We start from the raw sequence: 19,488 nt of genomic DNA, 5'->3' as shown, positions 1-19,488 counted from the left end.
GCTCTAACTCCTTTAGACATCCTGACCACAAACATACCTTGTGTGTGTTGGGAATGAAAGCTGGACTAATTAATTTTCTCTTTACTCTGTAGCATTTGATACCAGCTTCTTGTCCATCAGTGTTCTTTCATCCTGGAATAGGTCCCTCTGGTTTATAGGCTCTGCAGTCCAGCTAGATGATGGGCTGATCTTACTGCCCTTATGTCCTTCTGCCTCAGCTGCTAATGTTGCTACATAAAGTTTGCAGTACAAAAGAACAGATTTTCTAAGTCTTCAAAACAGGTGCCTGATGGATACTTCAGAGATTGCAGCCTGTGCAGTGGGGCTGAAAGTGTTCAGGGAGCAAAAGACAGCTTTGGTAGGAATGGACTTCAGTTTATTTAGTAAAATGTAGTGGCACATAGTATACTTTGCACAGTTCTGTGGAGCATAATGTGATGGCACACTGTACATGGCTCTTTAGGGCAGTCATGTCTCACATTAGCTGCTCTTGTATACTTTAGCCTCTATTCCTCCCCTGCTTCCCTGCTCCTTCACACTGAGCTAACTGCTCCTTTTGCAAGGGGTCTTGAGGGCTGAAAAGCATTACAGATTGCATGCACAGTGCAGATTCAAGCTGCCTGTTTGATATTTTGGCAGTCATTCTCCAGCATTCAGTGCAGCTTAAAAAGTGTATGTCCATGGTTTTGCACAGCCTCTTTGTGTTCTTCAGTGACACCAGATGATGTGAAGGCATTCTGTGGAGGTGTGCCTCATCTGGAAGATAGCATTGTTAGAAGTTGCTGTACCTTAACACACATATCTCTGAGTGACCTAAGAAATAAATATTCTGCTATAAGGGAGCTCTTAGAATATTATACAGAAGGAGGAGCAAGAGCCTACTTGGAGAAGACTTTATACTTGATGCCAACAAACTTTTTAGAAAGCTGTTTTGCTGTCTTAAGTCTGTTAATGACAGACCATGCTTTTCTTCACTGTTGGAATATTGGTGGGCTTATGCTGCACAACTGAGCTAAACTTCCTGGCTTTTGTACAAAAGCAGTCCAGCAACAGCAGGTTACATTTGGAAAATCAGTTTACACAGACCTCCTTTCTTCATTAGTGCTCATTCTTTAGGACTGACTGTTTTGCCACAGAGTGCTAAAGAGGAACAATTAGGCAGAAAAGTAAGTACAGCTGTAATGCAGTCAACATGAGAAGGCTGTCTTCATTTTGGTAGTTCCTACTGTGTTTTACAAAGCTGCTACAGCACTGAAGCAAGGTGCTGGAATTCAGTGACTTTTAGTGTGATTGGAGTTAGAGCAAGAGATGTTGGAAATTGAGAATGTACAGGACAGCTTTGTTCTGTCTTGATTTTTCTGATTCCTTTATGGTCTGAATGAGAGGTGGACCAATAAATGAAGTTTATATCTGAGGGCTGATTTTCTTCCCTTGGAATAGTATGGGGAGGAAGTGGAGGGACAGTCCCCTGGAATACTGCCAAGTGTGTGCTCACAGGGCAGTCAGAGCCCCGACTTGTCTGCGCGGAGCCGGCAGGCATGGCTGGTGTCATGGCACATCAGCAAAGCTAGGTGGCCCAGCAGTGCTGTGTAGCTGCATTAATTCATGTTTCATGGGTGGTGTCTGAGTGCCTTGCACGGGCAGTGGTCTAAGTCAAGGTAGTTAAATACAGTACTGCAACTTCATCCTTCTGTAGTGTATCATGGAATTTCATGAGCCAGGGATATATGGCCACCCTGAGATGATGGGGATGCTTCCTGTGCTGGCAGTCTGGGTGATAACTAGAGATGGCAGGCAACCAGCCATCTCAGGAACTGCAGTTCTGTTAACCAGCCAACAGAAAGTGGTAAAAACACAGAAATGGCTGTATCTTCCTTTTTCCTAAAGTCATAGCCATTAAACTAATTCCTTTTAGCTTTATAAACATGCTGCAGTTTTCAGCTTGAGCTCTCAGCATGTTTGTAATGGCAAAGATTGATTTAGTGTCACCTCATGAGTCAATGTATTTGTGTTAGCCTGTGAATGTCCCTCATTTTCTTTGTGAAAGTGCTGAAGAGAGCCATGTTGCCTTTCTTGATAACTCATAAAAGCTCCTCCTTGGTGTGCCCCTGGAAAAGAGGCACTTTAAAATCCTGCTTCTGAGTGCCTCTTCAGTAGTGAAAAGCTCTTGTCTGTTGTCTTTCTGCTGTTGGTTCTAAGATGCTCTGCTATTTTCTCCATTTCTGCCTCTCCAGTTGTGGGCCTTCAGTAAATGAGGGCAAGCCAAGGTGTGAACAAGGGCAGTCTCACATGCAAGAGCTCAGGTTTTATCCTTCTGTTTCAGCAAAGGCAGAGTATTGCCCCTGGCAATATAGAACTCCTCTGAGCCTGTTGGAAACATGCTCGTCTTCAAATGATAGCCAGCTTCTTTCCGAAAGGGAGAGAGACCAATAGCTATGGCAATAAATGTCATAAATACAAGACACAAGATGTGTTTCTGTTCTCTCCTGTCATCCTGGTCAATGCATGCAGTTTAGAAAATCAGGACAATTCCTTAACTTTGGGTGGACGGGGGGAATTTTGCAATTTTTGCTTGTCTATAGGTGATTCCTGGTGCTTGCCTGGTATTTTGGTTCCTCAACTAAGGCAGGCTTATTCCTAACCCCTTCTTCCTCCTGCACAGTGTTTATCCCATTGTACATTCACCAGATGCTGTGACTGAATGCCAGCCTGCCTCTCAGTTAAGAATTAAATGAAGAAAACAGTTTTAAGTAAAACCCTGGGAAAAAATGTTATACAGTTTATCTGCCTCTCTGTACTGTGTGTTTACTTGTTACAAGGATCTCTGGATAGGGGCTACCTTTCTGATTTCTATCCTTATTTGTAAAAGCCAGAAAAGGTTAATGAAGATCTCAGTTCTTCACTTAAACTCCATTTCTTGCTTTCTGCATGCTGCAGAGTCCTCCTCACAAATGATTTAATTTACCATAGGGGTACCATGTGTGAGGGGGTATTTTTCAGCTGTGTAGCTGCATTTTAAAGGCAAAACTCATCACACCAACAAGTCAAAAGAATTTTCTCTCGCCTAGTTGCCAACAAAAAAAACCCCAAACTTCAGTGACTCTATAAGTATAGATTCTACTAGTTTCTGAAACAAGGTCAACAGCAGTCTTGGAGAACATTTTATAGGGTATTTGGGTTCATGTTTCTCCATCAGCTAGAATGCTCCAAACTCACACCAGAATCTGGCTGCCTGCAGTAGGCAACTGTTCCTCTCTCCTTCCTGGGGAAGGAATTTATGCCGCAGCTGGATATGTTTACTGGAGTAAGTCAGAGCAAACAGTGCCAGTGTAGCATGTCTGACTACCTATCCACTAATTTCCATGCACTAAAATGCCTTATTCTTGGAGGAAAAAAAGGTTCAGGCCTCAGCCTCATTTCAGCATCTTTTCACCTTTCTCTGTTGGCATGCTCATCATACGGAGAAAAGACAGACTGGCTTAGAAAGAGTTTCTTCCCTGGTTCTCAGTATCCCTGAGGAATAACCCCCTTTCCCACTGCTGCTGCAGAGCACCAAACACTGCTTAAATGGTATGACATAACAGTACCTGTTCAGTGATGGCATGAGGTTGACATGCAGCATTCTGTATTTGTGTCTATAGCTGTTGCTCTTCCTTGTTTTTTTCTCCTTTTTTTCTCCTTTTTTTCTCCTTTTCCTCTCTGATATTACTGTTGTCTACAGAAGGAAAATATGAGTCAAATAGCATCAAACTTGTAACACCACAATGATTAAGAAATGAAACAAACTGAAGTTGCCAGCTCTGTAGTACTGCTTTTAATGGATTTATGGTTTTTATCTTCTGTGGAACTCTTATGTGTATATCAGGTATGTGAAAAGCATGAAAAATGCAGAAAATACAGTAGATGAGTTCAGATTATGTAAACAGATCCAGGGAGAAGAATATTGTATCTTGCCAAGGACATTTTCAAATAATGAGTGTGTCTTGCATGAAATTAATTTGTTCCCTTTCTGAAGCTAGATGTTACTGTCACAGAAACTACCACAACAGCTGACACTCATGGGTCTCTTGCTGGTAATTTGAATGGAAGCCCAAAGGCCAAAAGGACCAAGGAAATTGTCTCTTGCCCTCTAATGAGGATCATTCTGGGATTAGACAGAGTTTCAGCAACTGGTATGAGGAGAACCACAGCTACTGATGGTATCAGACTCCAAGATTTTCTTGGCAATTCACTTGTTAATGCTAAAGGACATTTTTAGAAAAAATTCATCTATCTCAAAAGAGTCCAGCTAAAAGGAGGAGATTGGAAGGCCTGTGTTTTTTGCTTACTTTGAACACAGCATAGCACTTGCCTGATTCACTGAGCAGCTCTTGCTCCTCAGCATGTGCTTGACAGTGTTGGTGTGAGCACCCCTTGTTGGGGGCCTGTGCTTCCTCTGTTCCAGGTTCTCTGAGCCAGACCCCAGCCACACGCTAGAGGAGCGAGTGGTGCACTGGTATTTCAGCCAGCTGGACAACAACAGCAGCAATGACATCAACAAGCGGGAGCTAAAGCCTTTCAAACGTTATGTGAAGAAGAAAGCCAAGCCCAAGAAATGTGCCCGGCGTTTCACTGACTACTGTGACCTCAACAAGGACAAGTCCATCTCGCTTCAGGAGCTGAAAGGGTGTTTGGGAGTCAGCAAGGAAGGAGGTGAGTACCTTTTCTTCCTCATTGCATGGCAGTAAAAACTGAAAAACTTGACAAATAAAAACTGAGTTACAGCAAATTCAGAACTACATTTTCTCCCAGCTATTTCAGAAGTGCCACAGTTTGTGTGAGCAAATGAGTGGGATTAAAATACTGCCATGCAAATGTAGTTTGTTACTTGTGTTATGGCTCCATCTTCTATGTCCTATCGCAGACCTCTGTGCTAAGCACTATACAGAAACAAGGCAATAGATAAGAGTTCTTGGCCAGACTTATTCCGAACTTTTTCTGTTTGTACTGTTGATGTCCTTGGAAACTGTAGTTAAGATCAGGTCCCTTCTGAGTAATACCATGCTAACAAGATTCTGTTGTCTCAGCCATGCAGGTTGGATGATGTATGAGCCAGCAGACCCAGGCCTTCTCTGGAGACCCTGTTTACTAACAGAAAATAATATTTATTTTCATTGCTAAATTCAGCATGCAGGAGAGTGGATGATGCAAAGAGAACAACTCAGAAAACAAGCACAGGGCTGTACTATTGCCCTTTTTCAAACTTAAATTGTACTTTGAGATTGGTAGAGAAATAAGGCATGTGAATAACCTATTTTCCTTCTGTTTAGTGTCTGAGCAATCAACCCACCCTCCTGCCTTTTCTTCCTTTTTTCATCTTCACCTCATCATCTGTTGAGACCCAAACCAAACTGATATTTTTGGAAATTTTAGGAATTGAAACAGTTCAACCCAAATTCAATAATTATCAGTCATTCTTGACTGTGGGCAGACTTGCTTGGCAGGAGAAGGCAAACAGGGAGATTCCAGGGGACTAATTTCCTGTGCAGGTGTTTTGGCTTTGCAGCTGTTGTTATATGTGTCACGGTAGTTGGGAAGGGTGGATAGCTTTTTTTTCTGCCATCTTAAGCTTTCCTTAGTCCTTTTCTCAGATTTAGCACGAGTGGGAAGGGAGTCAGTACATTTGGGTGTTAGGAAGCTGCATTTTCTAGGTGCTTTGCAAACATCTTAGTTACCATAATAAGCATATAGCATTACTTGTCCGCTGTGAGAAGCATTCAGCTTCCCTAGCCCTGTGGAGGTGTTTTTTAGTCATCAGCACCTTACTGAGGAATGACATACCAAAATAGCAATCCTTAATTTTATTACCTTCCCAATAAGACGAATATGCCAAATGAGTTTTATTGCTATTTGGCCTGCAATAAGACTCTCTGGAATCTGCTGCCCTGGCCAACTGGATGTTCAAAATTTAGTTTATGGAAGGGGAAAATAATCAAAGAGAGAGAAGAAAGAAAATGTGAAACTTTGAGCCCATATGAAGGGGAGAGAAGGCAGTGTGACATTGTTGTGTGTGCCTGATTGTCCAGCTGTTTGCTGAAACACATCCTTGACCTTTCATGGTTTCTTCTGTTGTATGAGGACAGGACTGTGGTCAAAAAGGGGCTCTGATCTTATTCTGTCATGCAGCTCCACGTACCTACTACAAACCTGATGAGCCTTGAGGATCAAAGATAAAAGGATAAGTTAAAGGATGGTGAGGACTAAAAAGCAGGGCAGGGGGCAGTGCAGACAGAAGGTACTAACATTGAAGAAAGAAGTGAGTGAGAGTGCTCCAGAGGTGCAGTAAACAAGTTTGTAATGCATCTTTTTTAAGAAGTTGTGAAGTTGTGAGGTGGTAGATGATATATTTTCTATGCTTCCTATTCATAAGAACTGCTAAATTTAGAAACAGTGAGTATCTTTGCCTTTGACATGGTCCTCCACAAATCCTCTCTAGACTGGAGAGAGATGGTTGGTTTATTAGGTGGATAAGGAATTGGTTGAATGGTCACATCCAGAGGGTGGAGGTCAACAGCTCAGAGTCCTGATGGACATCAGGAACAAGTGGTGCCCCTTGGGATTTATACTGGACCAGTGTTATTTAATATCTTCATTAATGACACAGTGGCATTGAGTGCATCCTCAGCAAATTAGCAGATGACACCAAGCTGAGTGGTGCAGTTGCCATGCCTGAATAATGGGATCCAGAGGGACATGGACAAGCTCAAGAAGTGGCCCCATGGGAATCTCATATGGTTTAAGACAACCAAGGGCAAGGTCCTGCATATGGTTAAGGGCAATCCCCAATATCAACACAGGCTATGGATGAACAGATCCAAGCAGCTCTGCCCAGAGGGACTTGGGGGTGCTGCTGGCTGAGAGGCTGCACATGCCCCAGCCATGGGCACTGCCAGCCCAGAGAGCCAAACGTGTCCTGGGCTGCATCCAGAGCAGCGTGGGCAGCAGGGCCAGGGAGGGGATTCTGCCCCTCTGCTCTGCTCTGCTGAGAGCCACTGCAGGGCTGCACCAGCTCTGCGTGCCAGCACAGGAGGGACAAGGGCCTGTTGGAATGAGTCCAGAGGAGGCCACCAAGATGATTAGAGGGACAGAGCATCTCTACTGTGAGGAAAGGCCGAGAGTACTGGGATTGTTCACCCTGTAAGAGAAGGCTTGGGTGACCTGATTGTGGCCTTCCAGTACCTGAAGGGAGCCTGTAAGAAAGAGGGAGAGGGACTTTTTACAAGAGCACAGAGTGACAGGAAAAGGGGAAATAACTAAAAACTGAAAGAGAGCAGGTTTAGAGTAGGTATTGAGAGGATGTTCTTTGCTGTGAGGGTAGTGAGAGCTGGAACAGGTTGCCCAGAGAAGCTGTGGATGCCTCATTACTGAAGTATTCAAGGCCAGGTTAGATGGGACTCTGAGTAGCCTGGTTTAGTGAAAAGTGTCCTTGCCCATGTCAGGGAGGTTGGAACAAGATTAACTTTAAGATGCCTTCCAACCCAAACCATTCTATGATTCTGCCATCTTACCCGTTCTCTAACTTTCCTTTTCTGGATCATAGGTGCATGTAGTCAGTCCCTGTATTTTGCTGTTTGTTTCTTCCTCTGTCCCGTGGCCTCCAAAGATCTGCTGGGGCTGAGGACACTGTGGATTCAAGCCAAGAGCTAGATGGAAATCTTTTTCATTATGTACTTTCAGTTGTAAACTGCTAGTCAGATGAAGACAGGACTTTTCATGGAAGTGTTTCTGTTTCAACAAAAGCTTTGTTTGAAAGGTTCTTCTGGTCTAGCTTGGATGAGGAGGGGTTGGAGGGAGGCAAGGAAGGTTATAATTTCCCCTTGATATACTATTGGAATTAAATACCAATATAGCTGGATGGAACGTGCCTGGGCTCGTCCGGCCTTGCTGCTTGACCAGAGGCGGCAGCTGTGGTGGTTTCACCTCAGAGACACCTTTGGCTGGCTGGATGCTGCAGCTGGCTGCTTGGGATAAGTCCAGGCATGCAGGAGCTCAGGTTTACCTCTGGTGGAGAAACTTTAAGGCAAGGTGAAGGAAAAGGAGTCGGGTTCTGCTGGAGGGTTTTGATCCAGAGCTTTATTCCTGGCACACAGGCCTCTGAATGCAGCAACAGCTCCAACAGAATTACGGAACCGCGTGGTTGCAGTGGCTTTTAACCCCAGAGAGAGAGGGAGGGAAGGGGTAGGGATCCCACCAACCAGGTAAGGGGGGGAGAAGTCTCAGGGGACAAATTACACTGGATGGCCCACTGTCCCCAGGGCTGAGAGGCATCTTTTGAACTTCACCAATCACACAATGCCCTTTCTGGAATGCCAAGACTGACTGGACAGCAGTCAGCAGGGAGCAAGGGAGGGGAAGGGAGAGGTTATTGGCACACCTGACTGAGACAGGCTATTACATCACACCACAACATCATACTTCATTACAATTGAACGTAGCTCAGATGTTCCAAATCCTGTTTGGGTGTCCAATAGCAAAAGGACTAAACTGAAGTGGGTCATCATTCCAGGTGAGTATGCCTCTTGCCAGGCAAATTAAACATTTATAATAGTTTTGAAAATAAAACATAATACAAATTTATAGTATTTGGGATTCTGAAGAAAACAGATATTAAGCATTCTGCATTTTTGTCAGTGTTTTGCTCTTTTTTTGGTGGCCAGTTCCATCCAAACTTGGAAATAGAGCTGTTTTAAAGAAGCATAGAGCATAGATAACACACTACTGTTATGTGCTTCTCAGGACCTTGAGAGTCCAAATAAGATTTATATGTGAGGATTCAGCTAGGATATTTGTAAGGACAAACCTGAATCTGACCCCTTTCCAGCTTAGAATTAAATCTGCTCGAGATGCATAGTTGTGTCTGTCTTCCCTTCCTCAGCAATCTCTTCATGCCTGTGGCTACCTAATATGTGGGTACTGCCAACAAGTGGTTTTCCAGTGAAGAAGTGAGCTGCCCAGTCTATCAGAAACCCTTTCCTTTTCCATCCTTATGGTGACTCAAAAAGTTGCTGGCAAGTCTGCTAGGTCTGGTGGCCGCTTTGCACAGCTCTTGTCCCTCTCTTTAAACCAGACTTGTTTTTATCAGGGGCTATGTACATGGAAAAATGCCATTTTTGGATCTTAGAATGGTGTGGCCACATGAAAGAGTCAGCCTTTGAGGGTTTGCAGAAGCCTGCAATGGCTTCTTCAACTGGGGCAGAACAAGCAGGCAGGGCTTTTATCTCGGAGTATGCCAGAAACAGTCTTTGCCATCACTTGATCTAAGATTGTCCGTTTGAGGAATTGTGGAAGGAAAGCAGACTGATTTACAGCCTGTTAAAAGTTAGCATTCCTCAGCATAGTCTGCACAGCCTGAGTTAAGGGGGGAACCATCTGTGATCAAAAAACAAATGTGTCTCTCTGCATTAGTCAAAAGGCAGGATCCTTGAGCGGAGATTGACACATATTATAAAGCTTTGCTGGAATGTTACTGGACTCAAGATTAATTGGAGTTCAATTAATCAGGGCTGTAGATCCGAGTGAGGCTTATGCTGGTTGTGCTGGCTGCAAAATGTTGGAGTTGAGTTTTACCTCTATATTCTTCCAAGTTCAGGAGACAAAGTCAGCATTTTGTGCCTGCCCAAAGAGGAGCTAAGGGAATAAGCAGCAAAGAAATGTCCCTCTGCCAGCTGACGGGAAGTTCCCTTCTGCCAGCTCAGATCCTGTGATTGCTTTGCTGTCCAAGAGCTTGTCAGATGGTAGGTGTTGGGCATGCTTCACAGGACATGAGGACATCTGAGGTGGAACCCAGCCACCAAGAGCCAGTCCAGAAGCAGGATTGAAATGTCTTAATTAAAAAGTGTATGTGTGTGTAATTAAACAGAATGTCACTTTCTACTGAATCTGAGGAAATGTTACAGAAAGAAGGAAAAGTAGACAGACAATCTGAACAGCAGATTTCATTCAGTGATGTTTTGGACCTTTCTTATTGCTGTCTTGAGAAGTGACTGCATGCCTGGGAGGCTGGGAATGAGTTGCTCTATATCATTACTGTACAAGTGGTTGTGTGAGAGAAGGTAGCAAAGAGCAATCACCTGGGAAAGGCCTCTGGACCAGTGATGATAGAAAATAACAATTGTGAGTGGCCATGAGAAAACTTTAACCAGGTAATGACTGAATTAAAAAGGAATTTTGAAGTACATTTATGTGCTATTAGATTAGAATCAAAGGAGCTGTACTCGTTCAGTGCTTGGTTTTGTTTGTCTTGTTAAGATACTCCCCTCTGGAGCTTTGTAGAGGTGCTATAATTTGCCTTTAATCTTGACAAAAGTAAGTGATAGTAGAATCAGGACATCAGTATTGTGTTGAGAACACAAGATAAGGCTGTTTCTCTCCCCAGAAGGTGAAAGGTTTGCTCAGTATGTCTGAAGAATAATAATTTCCTATGAAAAGCTGCTGGGGTTTCCTTGGGGCTTTTTCTTTGAAAGACACCTAGCCTAATCCAGTGTGACTAGAACTGTTATCCAAGAGAGCGTACTTGTGAGGATGAGCAAATACTCAGCTTTATGAAACTTGCCACATGATGGGATGTTACCCCATAATGCCCAAGGCCTTCCCAGGTATATGTTAGTAACCCACGGTCACCACCTGCCATATTCCTCCCTCTCCTGTGTGTCAGCAGTGCAGAGTTACTGAGGCAGGGTTCTGCCTTCGACAGTACACGTGGCTGGCGTGGTTGGTGTGGCAGGCAGGCAGCCGAGGGCCGTGCTCTCTGCCCCCAGCGCAGCGGGGAATGAGCCCCAGCGCGGTTTCCCACGTGGCTGCACGGGGCCATGTGCAGCACTGGCTCAGTTCTTACCAGCCATGGCAGGGAGGGATGCTCCTGCCTTCTGTGTACACCGGCCTGGAGATCCCCACCTCTTTCCAAAGACAAGGCAGTGCTCCCTCAGCTCTTTCCAAAGATGGGTTGTGCTCCTGCATAGCACTGTGCTGCAGGCTTACCTGCACTGTGCAGTAAAGGTGAGAGGGTTCTCTTGGATGCCCTCTGGCTTCCCCAGGCTGCCAGCCAGGGCAGTGATGCACAGCCTGGCAGTGCCCTCCGGGGCCCTGGCAGCCACCCATGAAGGGCCCAGGCTGTGAGTGCCAGTCAGCCCAGGCAGATGCTCTGGCCCTGGCAGTGGAGCCTCTGCCCACGGCAGCAGAGCCGCGTTTGACACCGGCCATCAGCGAGCCGCGGTTCTGCTGATCCCAGCAGGATGGGTGGCTGTGCCGGGCCGGTGCTCAGGGTCTTGGAATAACTTCCTGTGCTTACACAGTTTCTTATTAATGTTCTCTAAAGCCAACAGGCTGTGCTTTGTGACCTATTTCAGCCTTGGCCACTGACACCTTTTCTCCCTCTGGCTTTTTCTTCTCCGCAGCTCCATTCCTATCTTACAGTCCAGCCTCCTGGCCCTTGGGGCTTCCTGCACCTCACCCCTGCCCTCTGAGCTTCTGCCCATCTTGTTCCTGCACAGAGCAGCATGTGCAGAGCGAGCTGTGCAGTCAGGTCATGTGCATGCACAAATCAAAGTCACCAAGTGGAGGGTGGCAACAGGCTTACTGCTGCTGGCTGGGAGCAGGAGCTCCCATTTTCAGCTTGCCCCTCCTCTGACATCAGACGAAGCAGCTCACAGGAAGTGTGACATGCTTTCAACAGTTCCTGTAATCCCTGAGCTGTCTGTACCCAGTGCAGAGGCCCTTGCCATGAGCTCCATCTGGTGTAGGGCACGTGTACCTGTTATAACACAGTCACAGCTCTGCCCTTCTGCCAGGTATAAGTTCAGGTCTTTGATTTTAGGCACTTGTTGGTTTGATTCAAGTGAAAGATTTAATAAACCTGGGCTGTCTGTATTGCCTGTACCTTCACTCTCTTCTGTTTGCCCCCTTTCTACATGGCATTATTTTGCTTGCTTGGGGAAAGTTCAGGATACTACTTGCATCCTTCTTTTCTTCTTTCTCCTTCTACTGCTCAGTTTAACCTTGTAATTTTTGTTTCTTGCCCACCCAAAACCTTTGGATTTCACTATACTCAGCTACTGCAAAACCAGATATTTAACATCTCTCATCTCAGGCACACTGGTTAGGCTCTTGCATGGACTCCTGTTGGCAGGACTTGCTGTGAGCATGCTCAGAGTAGGTGCTTTGAACCTGCTCTCTGGCAACAGACAAGGGAAGGCTCCTTTGTCATGCCATGGCATTTGCTTCCTTTAATGTGGTTCTTGGATTTTACAGGTAGCCTGAGCAGTTTGCCCAATGGAAAAAGACAAGGCCTTAACCCTTTCAGTGAGTATCTTGTTAACGTGTCTCTTTTTTCCTGTGAGCATGTATTGCAGAATTCATTCTCCCCTGTTCTCCTATGTTCATGAACAGCAATATAGAAACAGCTGGAAGCCAAAGTTGTTCTTAAGAGGTATAAATACACCAATGTGCAGCTCCATTGCATCATTTCAAAGTCCAGCTCTGTGTCTTTTGCTGAAACAGACTATATGTTGCCAAGGAATTAGAATAGGATAAAGCAGCTATGGGATTACTCCTATCCTACTCTTCCTTCTTCTGTCAAGCAGTAATTTAGGTGATTTGTTGTGTTTACATTCCATCACTCCATGGACAAGTTCCCATGAAGACTGTTCTCTATCATGGTAAAGGTCTGCTCTCCCAGTATTTTGGGCACTGAATCACATAGACCAGCCCTTTCATCAGCCATGAACAATAACATCATTTGCTTTGCTTTTAGACTTGCAGCCTCATGGTTTTGCTGGGTACTTCTCATTTTGGATTGTAAGAAGCAGTGAGAAGTTCTCCCCTGCCTGTATCTTCTGCTACTTGTTCTATAGCTGTCCTACAAATGTCCGGCTAGACTCCTTTTTGTGTTGAGGAGACCTAGGCAGTGTATCTGTTTAGTGCCAGAAGCCTTCCTATACCTCTTGCTGTCCTCCTTGTCTTCCTGGGGAATGTATCTGGTCCTGGTGAGATGGGCTGAACAGAGAGCTGAAGATAAAGATCAACTACACCTTGTGCATTGATGATGTGATGTTTCCTGGTGTGTCCTTCATTCTGAGTGGTTTTCACCTGCTGCTAAAAGCTGAGCAGAGGCATTTGAACAATTGCTGTAGCTTCAGGCCCCTCCTTGTCACTCAAAGCGTAGGACAGGTCATCTGCACTCCCACACTACACTGCACTTACACACATGGAAAACAATCTGTTGTTTTTATGAGCTGGTCATTGAGCACTGCAGGCACCTTTTGCAGAGCTGTGCAATTGATTGCAAATATGGCTGCCTGAAATAGTTTTGCATTTGACAATATTTGCCCCCCTGTGACAGGGCATGTTGATCAGCACTGATCTCACTGAGGCCTTTCCTTCCTTTTTCCCTCAAATCCCTACTTTTGCTGTCTCTTTAGCATGTTTTCATCTGTAATTAATCCACAGAGCTCTAGCTCTGATCCCATAAGAGCTTTGGTTCTTTAAGAACCTTTGGTGAGGGGCTTAATAGAAGCTTTCTTTTGAAGAGAGGCCTCCAAGACCTGCTTGTCTGCTAGAGAAGGAGGCAGCTGGCTGTGGCTGATGGGGAGATGGTGGCAGGGCAGCCTGGCAGCAGTGGGTTTCTGCATCAGCTGTGCCAGGCACAGAGCAGAGCAAGAGATGTTGGACCAGTTGTTTCCCTAGACTGCATGCCCATTGCCAAGGAGGGGGAGGAAAGTGGTGTTTTGTGTTTAAAAATATGCCAGTCCCTAAGGCTCCATGTGACTCATTCAGTGCTTTTTCCAGCAAGGCTGTCTCATTAGCCCCTGGTTGTTTTCAGCCTCACAGCTTATTCTGGGATCTCAGCTTTCTGAGGCCATGGATTCAGCAGAGGCTGTACTGGATCTTTGTCAGTCAGGTTTCTTTTTGTTTTAATTTGCCTTTTTCTCTTACCTGTTCTGCTTCTGTTCTGTTTTTCCCTCCTTGCTCACCCCACCCCACTCTTTCAGTAGGTCGCCTGGTGTAGCAGTAGAAGACAAGAAGGGAAGGCAGGAGCTGACCCAAAGGAAGAAAACATCCAGTGACAGACGGACAGACACCTTGCTGCTTGTGAACAAGCACGCAGCATCAGCAACATCCAGCATAGCAAAAGTGGCACCCAGAACATTTGCACTTTTAAAAAATTGGTTTGGATTTTTTTTTAAATTGCTTTTCAATGCCATTATCTAATACTTTGGAAAGTGGAGGGAAGCAGGATCATGACTTTTTAAAATTGGAACAGCTACTGATGATGTAAAATTGAGTTCACTGGGAAAGAATTTTATATACTGTATATAAATATATATGTAAATTGTACAGTTGTCTTGTACAGGGGTTGGAGTCACTCTTCTGTTGCTCCCTTTGCTTTTGAAGGCTGTTAGGGTTAGAGGGACACTTTGCATATAATGGATTATAGTAATGCATTCATTTCTACCACCAAACCATCATTCAGTGGTGAACCTTAACAGCACCTCCATGCAGAAAGGAGCCAGTGTGTCAGCATGAATTGTTCTTGTAGATGTGCACACAGTGCCCCAGATACCAAATGCTTCTTGAGAGCAGCTGAACCCCTTTTTTTTTACCATAAAGCTCTCTGCAACTCAGGCAATTGGGCTTTTGAGAGCACAGATTTCATGTAAGTATTGGTGCACTGCAAAGCTGCTTGAAGTAGGAATAGAAAAGGGTTCTAATAGGGATGTACAACAGTAGTGTGTGCACCTGTTGCAAGTTGGGCAGAAATTAAATACAAAGACATTGCTATTCATGCTCAGATAACATGCTTAGCAAAGCTGCTCTGTGCCTCTGGAATCTAAAGCTGTAAGAAGGATGTGGGAGCCGTAGGCCTAGCAGAGTCAGTGGAGTGAAGTCTTGCATCTTCTGCTCTGACAGAGTATTCATCTATATGTTGTACAGCAATAAACATTTTGAGAAGCCTGCTAAAAGCAGCATTAGCCTGCCTTGTGCTTTGCTGAAGAGCAAAGGACATACTTGTCAGTGCAGACAGACACAGTTGCTGCTGTCCCCCAAAGTCTGCTTTCCTTATGTTGCAGCAGTACAGCTTGGGCCATGCTCACTGCTGAAGGTCTGTCAGCAGTGACTTTCTTGTCCTTGGTGGTTGTGAATCCAAGCTCTCCTCCAGCACACTGATGTGCCTGCCCACTTTGCCTGATTTGCTGTTGCCAGTACCTCCTGGGTACTGTGACACTGGGGTGTCATCAGCAGTAACAGTGAAGGCTTGGAGAGAGGAGTCTGGTGTTCTTGGAGGCCACAGGGGCTGTGTCAACCACTAGCAGTTTTGGTAGAGTTGTTTCTTTGGCAGGGGTGCCCATATCAACAGTCCTAGATTTGGGCAGAGTGTGATGGGACATGCAGTTTTGCTTTGTGTATTTCCAACCACTGGCAGCACTCGCCTGTTCTGAGCAGCCTCCCACTTCTGACCTGGGGATCCTTCTGCCACTTATCTCTGGACCAAGAACCTGTTAGAAGAAACTGTTGTGAAGATGATGAAATTACATGCTAATATGAGATCACACCAACAATTACTTGTAACAGCAATAGATAATAATAGTGGAGACTGGACTCATCTTTCAAGGCTCTGTTGCTTTGGTAAAAGATAATACAGCACAGCATCTTCTCTCTGTCATGTCATTGTGACAATAGCATGAGAGAAATACATCACCAAAATGAAGTGTCCTGATGCAGAAAGTTAGTGCTTGTTGACAAAATGGAAAGTAAAATAAAATAAAAACTAACAAGCTTTTGTATAAATACCTGATTAAGAGTAGTAATAACTCTTCCTCTGGGAAGTATATTGGAGCTAATTAAAATGTACAGCATGGTTAAAAACACTTCTGGTAGTATCTGAAATGTACATCATACCATCATAATATAAAGAAGTCATCTCTTTAGCAAGAGCAGATCCTGCAGCTGGATCTTCATGGTTTCTCACATACAATGTATGTGCTTTTTTTGGCCTGCAAGCTCCCACCTTCTTGATTGCTTCTTCTCCTGTTGTTCTTTGGGGTTGGGGTTTTTTTTTTGTTTGCTTGGTTGGGTTTTTTGGGGTTGTGGTTTTTGTTTTGGTTGTTTGTTTTGGTTTTTTTTAATGCCCTGGGCGCATCTTTTGTGTGTTGAAATAATTTGGTTTAGTGTATAGTTAGAAATGTCCATGCCACACTCACTAATCCTATTGTAGGGAGTAAAGAATGAAACCAACTGTATAAAAAAATTCCTCTCCATTTTAATATTCTAGTTTTAGGAATTAAAAGTTCTGACTGCTGTGTTGGATGGTGTTTGGTGGTTTGGAGTTTTTGGGGTTTTTTGGAGGTAGGGTTTTTCTTTGTTTGGTCAGGGTTTTTTTTTAATGTATAGTTCTATCCAGCAGAAACAGACAATTGGATGTCTCTAGGAATTCTATCAGCCAAACACTGGGGCTGGGAAATGCCCCACAAGATTGTGGGGGGACTGCAGAGCTGCTAAAACTCACAGCATCTTCTGGAAATAAAGCAGCCAGTCACCACTCCTGCTTGTTATATAACTCCTTCTGCTGACCTCCTTTTTCTCATCCTTGCGCCCTTCCCCTCCAAGAGGCCTGCACTCACATGTTGTTTGCAACTGAAATTGGGTCAGTTCTGCAAGGAAGGCAAACAAGGGGTGGCTGTTGGTTAACTTTGATATTTGTGGATATTCCTGTTGCTAGGCCAGGGCTGACTTTATGAATGGATTGGGGACCAGGCATAACATTGCTTTCCTTTGTCACAAGAGAATCCCAAGTCCCTGCATCCTGACTTGCTGAAATTGCATGGGTCTCTGAGCAGCTTCTGGCAACACTTGTACACTGCCATGGAAGGCCCAACCAGCATGATTGTGTAATGTCCAGGTAGAGATCAGGTTACTTGTTCTGGGTTTGTGTTGGAGGATTGTGCAGACCATTCTGGTCCTGACTGACATAGCCCATGCTATGAACTGTCCGAGAACCTGTACTCACAGATGAGAGCAGTGCCTCAGCTGCCCGTTTTCCCTCTTGGTTTTATTGCCAGTCCACCTGGCTGCTGGGCCAGATCATCCTTATCCAGAGCTTGTAAGCAATCTTTTGCTCTGCCTTCCATCAGTAGCATCTTCCTGAAGCTGGGACACAGGGAGTGTCAGTGTTGTGTCTGAAAGCAGACCCTGGGCATGTGTCTCCTCATTCCTCAAGTCCTGCTGGGCCTCTCCAGCTCTGCTTTGAATGATGGCCGAAAACGGCTGGGACAGAGAAGAGAAGCAGGACTCGACAGTGCAAGTCATCTATTTGTCCTGCCAGAAGTAAAAAATCTTTCTTTTTTGCTGATCTTCCAAGGGCATAGTGTGTTGTAGGAAATTGCATTACAGTGGGATTCATTTGTGGGAAGGCACTGCTTTCCATGGCCTGACTTTATATTGAACTTACCTGCCCCAGCACATTTCTGCCTATGGTAAATTTGTTAAACTGAAAGGCATCTGTTTGGTTTTGGTTTTGTAATAAAATAGATAACTTTTGCACCAGTGTCTTGTGGTGGTTACTTGTTGAATCTTGATTTCCAGTTATTCCTACAGTGCTGTAGGAGAGGGAAGGGGACTTTGCTCCTTGCAGAGTCAAGTGTCAGTCAGTGGTTGGGTTTGGAGGTCTGTGATGTTTCTGCCGTGTGTGTAAGCCTCGAGGCTGAGTTAAAAGAAGCTCCAGAGTGCATCTCTGGGGTTTGATGACAGCTGTCTGAATCTGCCCAGCCTGCTTAGAAAGGCTGTGAAGCTTCAGCAGGAGCGTAGAGATGATTGTAGAAGGTGGGATGTGGGATCTTGTAGCACAGTCTCCCCACACCACAGGTAGGAGACAGGCTCTGAACCTTGCATGTTCTCACAGCTCCCTTTCACATGGGAGCCTCATACTTTACTTTGCAGGTCATGCCTTGCTACATGGGAGCCTGAAATAGTATCTTCTAGCTGTTGTCCAAAACCTTTTAATCCTCAAAGATGGCAAGTAACATGCCATGCTGGAAAGCTGCTGCTATTGTAAAACATAGGTTTTTCTAGGCTACAAGGGAGTGCAGTTCATCAGAGGCTGCAGCACCAGGTCCATGGCAGAGGAGGCCACACACTGATCCTTTCAAGTGCATTTGACCAGCTTTGTCATCACTGTCATTTCACTTGATCACATGTAAATCTTTGCAATGAATAAGGAGCCAACTCATTTATTGCACATGGAAGGCAAGGCAGTTGCAGTCCCAGGGGAGGATTTCTGCTTGTATGGTAGTCACAGGCTGGATTGCTTGTAGGTCGTCAGAGCTCTGCTAAGTCTTTCAGTGCAGATTCAACAATAAAAGAAGTAAATGCAGAGGTGTGACAGCTAGTGTGCCTCTGTCAAGAATGGACTGGCCAGCCCACTTAATTTCCTTGTATTACCAAGGGTAACAAATTCTGGGGCAAAGGGAAGAGCAGTAGATGTTATTATCTGGGTTCCTTCAGGACTTAACTAAAAGGAAAAGGATATTTTGGAAAAGACCAATTCCTTAGCCATGCTTCCTGCTTCTGGAGTTGATGTAAGGTACCTCAAGAGGCCTTCACCCTTTCCCTGGCAGTGCTGCCATTCTGTGGGCAGGCCAAAAGGACTGAAAATGGCTTGCTTCTGCCTCTGCTTCCAACAGTGATACTGCCATTCTCTTCCTTCTCCCCCAGCCTTTTTTTCTCTTATCTGTAACAGTATAACTAACATAACCAACATGCAGAATGTTGACCTTGTAAATTCTCAGTAGCCTGCCCTTACAAGCCATTTCAGGCAAAATAAATGGAAACTTTTCAAAAGCTGATATTAAATTGGATAGAACATCTGCAAAATTATGCTCCTTAGTTTGGAAAACACCTTGAATAGGAAATGGGTTAAAAAAATGCCAGCTTAGGAACCAGGAGTCTTAACAGCGAGTGTTTTGTATGGAGTGTTTGCCAGAAAATCAAAGACTGGCTTTGGGAAGCAATTGTGCTTTTTGTAGTTCTGCTGAGGGCTTTTTTTACTGATGTTAATGGTGGGTTTTGTTTTTCAAAGGGACCTTCCCTGTGCACTCCAGGAGTTGTCTAGCTTTGGTTCAGAAAACACCACAAATTCTATGCTGTGTGTTGTAGCACAAACCTATATGCCCATCTCCTGCAAAAGTATAAATGAAGATTTATTCCACATTATGTTTTCTTTCAGCACATTGGCACTGGGCCAGGGAGAGGGGCCATGGCCCCACTGTGCTCATTCAGCCCACACCAGCCCAGGCAGTGGTGGTGGGTGGTTCTCTGCCCCAGCTGAGCCAGACCGGTGCTGTGCTGCAGGCACAGGTGCGCCCTGGGCAATGAGGGAGGCAGCTGCTTGTGGTTCCAGTGGAGATTGAGGTTTCCACACCTTGTCTCCTCTCTGGTGCCAGCAGGAATAGCTCAGGT

At 45.0% G+C, this 19,488-nt stretch overlaps 1 protein-coding gene across 2 annotated transcripts in view; it reads left to right on the top strand.

Moving 5' to 3' along the window:
* SMOC1 (SPARC related modular calcium binding 1) overlaps positions 1-17,525 on the top strand; it is a 127,839-nt gene extending 110,314 nt beyond the window's left edge. The window contains exons 11-13 of one of the 2 annotated variants that reach the window (XM_058806822.1): positions 4,445-4,692; positions 12,286-12,336; positions 14,028-17,525. In XM_058806822.1, the coding sequence (XP_058662805.1) occupies positions 4,445-4,692; positions 12,286-12,336; positions 14,028-14,041 (313 nt within the window). In that variant the 3' untranslated portion in view covers positions 14,042-17,525. Of the gene's footprint in view, positions 1-4,444; positions 4,693-12,285; positions 12,337-14,024 lie in introns of both variants that reach the window. The other variant, XM_058806821.1, reaches the window with a different exon arrangement.
* Positions 17,526-19,488: the final 1,963 nt, after the last annotated feature.

This window comes from Ammospiza caudacuta, chromosome 6 (genome assembly GCF_027887145.1).
Source record: "Ammospiza caudacuta isolate bAmmCau1 chromosome 6, bAmmCau1.pri, whole genome shotgun sequence".
Classification (NCBI taxonomy): Eukaryota; Metazoa; Chordata; class Aves; order Passeriformes; family Passerellidae; genus Ammospiza; species Ammospiza caudacuta.
This window is presented reverse-complemented; position numbering and strand designations above follow the sequence as displayed.